At 40.9% G+C, this 9283-nt stretch overlaps 1 protein-coding gene across 1 annotated transcript; it reads right to left on the bottom strand.

Annotated features, from left to right (window-relative positions):
- Positions 1 to 155: 155 nt before the first annotated feature.
- LOC134077014 (deleted in malignant brain tumors 1 protein-like) lies at positions 156 to 8046 on the bottom strand. Its single transcript, XM_062532364.1, has 6 exons — positions 7836 to 8046; positions 7124 to 7297; positions 6968 to 7018; positions 2876 to 3007; positions 2241 to 2549; positions 156 to 520 (listed from the first exon to the last, which is right to left on the bottom strand). The coding sequence occupies exons 1-6, from the start codon at positions 8044 to 8046 to the stop codon at positions 156 to 158; spliced, it is 1242 nt and encodes a 413-aa protein (XP_062388348.1).
- Between the last annotated feature and the right edge of the window lie 1237 nt (positions 8047 to 9283).

The raw sequence follows: 9283 nt of genomic DNA, 5'->3' as shown, positions 1-9283 counted from the left end.
ACCCTGCTGAGCAATGGAATTGGACCTTTCTGTTGCATCACCATACCTTCAGTAATACATGTCATGGACACTCCTGGATATTTTATTTTGTGCATCAGGAAAACATTGTCACACAAAAAAAGTTCACTTTTGACACGCACTCTCAGTGCAGAGAGTCAGATATCATAATCGTCGGTCTTACCGGTCATAAAGGTTTTGTCTGTGGGGAAGAGTTTGTACAGATAGAATCCTCCAGGGCAGAACAGCACATCCACAGTATGTCCTGAATGTGTGCAACCCCCAGAATAGTGGCACAAATCGAGGGTGTATACTTGACCTTCCAGAATGCTAGAATAGTCAGGTTTACTACAAAGGTGAAGGATTCTTCTATCACCATTACAGTAAGAGGACAGGACATCTCCACCGATGCCAGTGAAGCGATACAAGCCCTTTGTGATGTTAGTGTCCGTCTTTGGCTGGAAACGGTAAAAGTTGTGGTTGCGCCATGGCTCAGAGAGATTTGTGTAGTTTGAGCAAATCTCTAGATAAAGAGAGAAAATTATCAAACTTAAGATGTTTAAAATGGTGGTGTATTAATACATAAGTACTATTGACTGGAAGGGATTCATTTAACACTAGAAGCGCCGCGCCGTTCTGACCCACTTATACCTAGAAGCGCCGCGCCCCGGTCATTTGACCGCTTTGACGACCTACTAGAAGCGCCGTGCTGTTGTGAACTACTTAAAGCGCGGCGAGGCGGTCAAATGACCGCTGAGTCCTTAGACTGGGAGGCTTTTACTTACACATAATGATCGCTAGATGGCGCTTCGTGCACGAATGAAATCGTTTGGTCATAAATTCAGTTTGCACTAAACCATGTGTCATTCGTGTCAGACCGTGTTGTTGATAATCTGTGGTTGTTTGTTTCATTATGACATACAGCACGTTTGAGTTATCTGTTCATGTATTTGTGTTGATTTGTGTTGTTTGAGGTAAAAACTTTGGAAGAGTTCTTGAACAAACCTTAAGCAAACTTGACTTTCAACTAAAATGCTCTAAAAGTGAATGTGGCTAGTTCTAATTCACTCCCCAAATTCACTTCTATTCATTTAATAGGTAGCCTATATGTTCGCGCCGCCGAAAATGATCGGACCTGGTCACCTGGAACAGAGCCTAACAGTCTGGTTTCAATTACACAGTAGCCAGGATTTCATGCCGCATTTTACAGGCTACCGGGGCTACTTTCTAAAACAACTTTCATTCATTTTAGGGAGAAGCATCTTATAGGGTCTAGGCTAGCTACCTCGGAGGGAGGGAGATAGAGAGAGCTATGCTGAGCAGGCATAGGCGTGAGAAGTAGCATAATTTAAAATAATGAGTGAATGATATTCTCCGTTTTGCGAATGTGTAGGCTATGTTTGCGATGTCTGCTGAAAAAAAGATATAGGCCTATTCTTTCTAAGCTAACTTATCTACATCCTATTATTTATGGGAAGTTGAATCAAACATATTACCTCCACTTTCATCTTCAACTGAATATGCATGAATGGTTCAAATACCTATGTTGTGTTTAGTTACATAAGATTGTCCTAAAGCAAGTTATGTATAGTCTAAATTCATAAAGTGCTGTAATCATTAGACCATTTCAGTGGTTCAGAAACTTTTTCTGTGATTCCCCACTTTGGAGGAGGGGAATTTTCAAGCCTAATCTGACCCCATAAACCTGACAAAATAGCAACGTTTTCCCCGGCATGTTGGTTCCACGTTAGCATTTCCTCGGTCCACTGTATCAAGTGTTTAATTAATATGTTGGTCTGTTTATGACTCCAATAAGATGATAAACAATACTAACCTGGTCATGAAGAAGAGTACTAACTAACTACTGACCACTGACTGTACAGCAAAACAGTAACATCTACAAAAGTTCACTCTCACATACTCTCTGACTCTCAGTGTAAAAAACAGGGACATTTTGACTGATTGATCTGATTGAAATACATACACGTTGTATCTTCAAAAAACGGGGACATAGGCTGTTTTTCTGTATTTTGAGAGGCAACCAAAAACGTGGAATGTCCCCTAAAATTGGGGACGTCTGGTCACCTTAGCTTAACAGAAACCAATGACTTATCTCCAACTCAACCATATTTCTTTTTTTTGTGTGTTTTGGTTCTTTGTGTCTCTATCGCCATCTGAATCTGCTAATTGTTCTGGTAATATCTTCTCCTTGTTCTCATTGTGTGGCTAAGGGATTGACTTACCTGAACACACCACTCCTGCATCTTTCGTGTGTCCACATTTATGATTCCCAAACCCAGAATGAGAACACTGTGTCAGGAGAGTCTCTTGTCCGACACAACGGACATCATCCATCCAGATCTGGCCACTTCCCTGTCCAAACTGGGCTCCGGAAAGAGCCTGGACAGCAGGACCGCACCCCATCACTCTACACACCACTGTGGCATCGTTAATGTCCCAGCCGTCATCACATACGGTGCCCCAAGTGCCATTGTGGAGGACCTCAACTCGTCCAGAACAGTTTGTGGTACCTCCAACTAACCGTAATCCAACTTTATAACAAAGAACAAAAATGAGATTAGTACCTAATAATTAAAAGTCCTATCCTTGAAAAACAGCAAAATATGTACCTCTATTTCCTGCAGGTTTCTGAGTAATAGAATTCAACCAGTCAGCATTAAGGCTGAATCCCATTTTTCTGTCTTATCCCTTTCCCCTTACCCTTAGTTTTGAGCGTTCCTGTAAGAGGCTGATGCAATGCAGTCATTAGATAGTTATTTAGTTAGCTAGTTACTTTCTCTACCTCTTTCTTTCTTTCTCTCTCTCTCTCTCTCTCTCTCTCTCTCTCTCTCTCCCTCTGTCTTTCACTCTTACTGACCTCCACACTGATGGGTGTCCCCTGTGGGTAGGTGGCCATCAGGTATCTCATATCCAGGTTTGCACTCACAGCGTCCGTCACCAACACACAGGGCATTAGGACCACAGGAGGACGGTCCACACGTCTGGTGTCCTGCTCAGAATTAAGAAACCAATAAAGGAATGGGTGAAAGAATGAATGAATCATTATCACAATTCACATCAGTACTATTATGTAAATCTAAAAGGTGTGAGGTTTTTCTTTGGCTCTCTGTGCCATTTATTACAGTAGAACACAAGCTTTCAGATAGCAAGTGAATATAGGGAGAGGTCTAGAACTAACTTATTCGCAAAAGCCACGGAAGGATTGCAAAGTAGCTACACACAGGGGAAATTACATCAGAAGGTTTGCAAATCACACTAACTACATCATTGACTGAAAATAAACCTCAGTACTAAGAGGGAAGAGGGAAGACATCAGGTTATGAAAATAATACACTTAACTGAATTTACACACATACTGTAGTTGCTCAGGGCCAGATGTACAGTGCCCTCTAAAAGTATTGGAACACATTGGGCTGGGTGAACCCTGCCGAAACTTCCGGGGAATTTGAATTTTGCCCGGCAGCTCAGGCTTGAAATCAGCAGATCTTTCTCCTCTGTTTACTGCCAGAACCTTTGGCTCCAATCAGAAACGGCCATACTCTAGTCCTGGCACACTATTGGCCGGTGACGTGACGATAACGAAATTTAAGCGACACAAAGTGCATTAGAAACAAAACGCAGCCTCCCCAGATGTTCAATCTTAAAAGATTGAGCTTAGTATGGTGAAAACCAGAGTAGGATCACATGCTAAAGTTGACAATATAAAATCATCTTTTGAAAATTTATCTTAATGCCTTAAATGAAAAAAGTAAGGAAATATTCAACCTTTAAGGACATACATTTTCTTTGTGAATTAATAATGTATTGTAAATAAATGTTTTTCTTAAAATACAGGGGTCTTAAGTATTGAAATGCCTACTGTATGTTAAATTCCCATAGAGGGAGGTAGATTTCTATTTTTAAAGGACAATTATTATATGGATACAGGACACTATACACCCTGATAAAGTCCCCTTGGCCTTTGGAATTAAAATTCCATCAACACTATACACTGTACCCTTCACCATACCAAGAGATTAGCATGGTTTTATTTCAGTTATCTACGCTGGTTTGAATTGCATTGAGCTCAATTAGATTGAAACCAGCTAATAGGCTAACTGAAATAAAACCATGCCAATATCTTGGTATGGTGAAGGGTATAGTGTTGATGTAGGATTGTTTCAATTCCGAAATGTTATCTTATAGATGCATTTAACAGCAAACCACATTAAGGCGGAAATATTTGGCACAAAGTAGATGTGCGCTTTTGCGCTTTTGCGTTTCTCCTCCAATCTTTTTACACAAAAACTCCCACTCTCCCCCGACCATCCTATGAATGCATATGCATGAGACAGAAAAGTGCAATTTAATATTTTTAACTCATGCAACAGGCAGTCTCATTGCGGCCTGTTTGCACATACTGCACGTTGTGAAACAAATACGCCTAAAGTGGGCGCAAAAATGTTTGTACATCTGGCCCTCTGTGCTTAAAACACTGGAACATCACTTGACAAGATATTAATGTTTAAGTTGTTGGGCACCTAAAAAAACAACAAATAGAAACAGAATACGGGGTGGGGGTACAGGGCTAACTAATTCACATAAGTCTCATAGGGAGGCTGGAAAATAGTACACTCCAACTGAATTTCCTGACATAAATACTCTATGTTTAAAATACTGGAACACCAGAGTTTAATGATTTTGTTGAGCACCTAAAAAACCCACAAATACCCCTTTATGGGGCAAATAACCATATGTAGTCACTTCCGCACACACTGAAAATTCCCTCCCCCTGCCTCCATTTGAAGTTGTAGAGTCATGTGGTTTTCTCTCAGCCAATAAGGGAAGATCAAGCTATCTTACAAATATTGACATCATAGCATCTGACCAATCAGCAGTGGACTACAGCACCTCAAACACAACCATCTGGCAGAAATCACATATTTTAGGTTTTTGAACCTGGCTCATCCCACAACTATCATAATAGCATCAAAACTAAACATTGTAAGTTGATGTAACTCACACATTATTTGGTTGAATAGTTGTGTTAAAGACTGAGATTGTTGTTATTTGCATAGCATTTTTTAAAATGAGCTTATTGTTTGGCTAAAAACTAAATGCACTATATTTGATCATACGCCCTATTCACATAAGTGGCACAAGTGTCCATTTTTACACATATGCCTGATATAAGTATCTTTTTAAAATATTATTAAATGGCACACAGGTGCTTATTGTTAGTGTGAAACCTAGTACTGTGTGCATTTATTTTAATGACTCAATACTGGTTAGTGATAAAACACAATTATGAGCAAATATAAGTGGTAATTTAGTGATTATAGTTGTATTTCGGTTTTTATACACTGGTACATAGGAGTATAGCATTCATAGTACTAGGCACCTGTATATGCCATTCATGCCATTTAATTATATTAAAAAGATACATGGTACACGAGTCCATGTACCAAGTTTGGTTTTGATACATGCAGGGGTTGCTGAGATATAAGCTCACTTTCTGTCTGGCGGCTTCGCAAAATTGGCAAAAATGGGCAAAATTGGCTGTTACGGGCGAACGGTAAAAGTTCAGAAGAAAAAACTGAAATGGGTTGGTGAGGCATCAGCTGAGGATGCTCTGTGTCAAGTATGGTGTTGATCGGAGATTTTTTTTTCAAATTCACCCTCTGTTTTCCCCCCCCCCCAGACGGGCAAGGACATATATATGGTAACTTCATTGACCATGATTTGCTATGCCAAGATGAAAAAAAAACAAACAAAAAAAAACATTATTTATGTCCTGAAACATCACCCATTAACTTTCTGAAGTTAAAATGTAGAATTTCCAAAGATTTCAATGAGTGCCCTATAAAGGGATACTCACGAGTGACATAACTGAATGATGTGTCATATGGGTAATGTTGATACAAGTAGAATCCTCCGGGACAAAGGAGTCTGTTGATTCGTCTATTTCTTGAGCACCCGCCAGAGGACTGGTAACAGACTGTTATATCATTGTAACGGTTTCCCCAATAATTTGTTCTGTCTTCACCACATGATACGATGGGACGTGATGTGCCTCCACCAATAACAGTGCTGGTACAGTTGTCATACAGAACATCTCCACCAATACCGACGAAGCGATACCACCCATTTGTTTTTAAGTATGTGTCTCTCTTTGGCCATCCAAAGAAGGTTGTTGATTTGAAGCCAATATTACGCCACGGATCAGTCAGATTGGTATATGATGGGCAAGTTCCTTTACCTGGATGGAGAAAGTTAACCTATTTTTGACCTTTTACCAAATATAGGTACTCCGCACACAGGTACACATACACCACAATTCAAAACTATAACTGAAGCTTTTCCCCTTGTTTGTGCTACTACAATACGCATTTTCTCATTTTCCCACATTACATAACCAAAGATAGACATGGAATAATATAATACAGAATGACCCTGTAGTCAAACTTACATCCAAATGAGTCCCCAGTCGGGACATGGCCAGATGGTACCGAGTATCCAGGGAGGCACTGACAAGAACCATCCCCACTGTAGCAGTACGCATTAGTTCCACAGGAAGATATATTACATGTCTTATGAGCTGGAACACAGTTGCAGATGGAAGTGAGATGCAAAAGATGGATATTTCACAATACGTCCTAGGCTTAGGAAATACTTTTAGGCTTAAAATGCTTCGTGCATTACTTTTAGTGAAAAAAAGTAGGAGTCCTAAAGCGCTAAAGTGCTACAGTGGACTGTACTGCCACCTTGTGGCGGTAAGTTGTAATACAGTTGTAATACATTTCATGCAGGGCGTGGATAGGGCAAAGCGTGAGAGAAACGGGCATCACGATTCAACGCCTAACACAGGTAATTCATTATGTACATCAAGAAAACACTGTGACCTACAAAAGTTCACTAATGACACATACTCTCAGTGCAGTGAGTCAGAGATCATCATCAGCTGTCTTACCAGTTATGAAGGTTTTGTCTGTGGGGAAGAGTTTGTGCAGATAGAATCCTCCTGGGCAGAACAGCACATCCACAGTTTCTCCTGAACGTGTGCAGCTTGAGCACAAATCGAGGGGATATACTTGACCTTCCAGAAAGCTAGAATAGTCAGGTTTACTGCAAAGGCTGAGTGTTCTGCTGTTGCCATGACAGTAAGAGGACAGCACCTCTCCACCGATGCCAGTGAAGCGGTACCAGCCCTCTGTGAGGTCAGTGTCCGTCTTTGGCCGAAAACTGTAAAAATTGTAGTTCCGCCATGGCTCAGACAGGTCTGTGTAGTTTGAGCAAATCTCTAGATGAAGAGAGAAAATGTCAGATGTTAAAAATGGTGATGTATTAATGCATTAGTAATAGTGTGTAAGGGGCTGCAGCACTTCTGTGTGTTAGTGGAATGATTGGTTTAAAGATCTACACTCTCTTATTTAAGGGAACATGAATAATCTTCATATCATCTTCATATCAACTAAATGTGCAGGAACGTTTCAATTACCATAATGCGTTTGGTGACCACTCGGTACACCATTCTTGTGGTCCTTGTTATTTACCAAGTTACCGCAGTATAGATGAGTGTTACTTATGTGGCCATACGCTGGAAAGACCTGCAGGAAACACTAGGAGGGGTGTGTCACAATTCTGCTTTCTCACACCATGACAAAGATTTGTGGATATGAGTGTCTCGATTTCGGTTCCAATATGTACATCATTACATCAGCCCTAATTTCTGTGTGTGTGTTTTGGTTCTTGGTGTCACTGTCTACACCTGACTCTGATTATTGATCGGATCATAATCTTCCCCTCATTGTGTGATAGTCGCTAAGAGGTTGACTCACCTGCACACACCACTCCTGCATCCTTCGTATGTCCACAATTATGATTCCCAAACCCAGAATGAGGACACTGTGTCAGGAGAGTCTCTTGTCCCACACAACGGACATCATCCATCCAGATCTGCCCACTTCCCTGTCCAAACTGGGCTCCGGAAAGCGCCTGGACAGCAGGACCGCAGCCCATAACTCTACACACCACCGTGGCATCGTCCATGTCCCAGCTGTCGTCACATACGGTGCCCCAAGTGCCATTGTGGAGGACTTCAACTCGTCCAGAACAGTTTGTGGTACCTCCAACTAACCGTAATCCAACTTCATGAAAGGAAACAAAAATGACGATAGTAGCTAATGATTAAACATGAAAATACTGTCACAGTAGTACACTGTTTAAAAAACAGGAAAATAATGGCAACCCTACTGCCAGTTATTTACTGTTATTTAACTGGCAAATATTTTAGAGTGTGCACCAGTGCACAAAGCAAAGTCCATAAAGACATGGATGACAGAGTTCAGTGTGGATAAAAATTGACTGGCCTGACCTCAACCCAACAGAACACGTTTGGAATGAATTAGAGCGGAAACTGAGAGACAGTCTCCTCGTTCAACATCAGTGTGTTACCATACAAATGCGCTTCAGGAAGAATGGTCGAAAAATCCCATGAACACACTCTTAAACCTTGTGGAAAGCCTTCTCAGAAGAGGTGAAGCTGTTATAGCTGCAAAAAGTCGATTGATGTCATATTACGTAAGCCCTATGCATTAAGAATGGGATGCCACTTAAAGGTAAACTATGCAACGTTTTTCAGTTAATCAATTCGTTCCATATTGTTATATATGATTAAATGAGTCATTACCGGTCGAACTATGGTTTGGTTCAAGTGGTAGAACCACGCTTGCAATTTCAGGAGCCCTCGGGCACGCACCTACTCCAGGAAGTGTCATGTGAAGTCACATGAGAAGGCACGGCAGACTGACCGATTGAGGAGTTTTGTAAAATATACATGCTAAAGCTGTAGGGGAGCCTCTGCAGAGATATATTCAAGCATAAAACGGGCGAAAACGAAAAGCGAAAAGTGAAACCGGCGATGAAATTGCCAATCCTGCATAGTTTCCCTTTAATACTTAATACTTTTGCCAGTATAGTGTAAATGCGCACATTGACATTTCAGCTCAGTGTAAAGGTTAGAAATGTGATTACTGATTACTCCTTTAAAAATGTACTTAGTTACTTTACTGACTACTTGGACATTTTGGACATAGGACATATATGATCCAGATTAGTCAGTGTAATTTTCATTGGTGGAGACCGTTTCCAGCACATTTCATCCAGTCCTTCTAGTTGCACAGTTCACGGGTGCTAGGCTATCACAAGTCAACAGTATGTGTTAGCCTGCCTCTAAAAACAGTCTAACTCACTCCACAGTACACCCGAGGCACATAAATTGTAGTGT

This window comes from Sardina pilchardus, chromosome 1 (genome assembly GCF_963854185.1).
Source record: "Sardina pilchardus chromosome 1, fSarPil1.1, whole genome shotgun sequence".
Taxonomy (NCBI): domain Eukaryota; kingdom Metazoa; phylum Chordata; class Actinopteri; order Clupeiformes; family Clupeidae; genus Sardina; species Sardina pilchardus.
The sequence above is the reverse complement of the archived record's forward strand: the minus strand, read 5'-3'. Positions and strand labels throughout refer to the sequence as shown.

Coding starts and splice junctions, on each gene's coding strand:
- LOC134077014 (XM_062532364.1), bottom strand. CDS start 8,046: ATGGACGATGCCACGGTGGTGTGTAGAGTTATGGGCTGCGGTCCTGCT. Junction 3,008..6,967: donor AGACAAAACCTTCATAACTG/GTAAGACAGCTG, acceptor AATTCTGAGCAG/GACACCAGACGTGTGGACCG. Junction 521..2,240: donor TGCAGGAGTGGTGTGTTCAG/GTAAGTCAATCC, acceptor CTCTTTATCTAG/AGATTTGCTCAAACTACACA.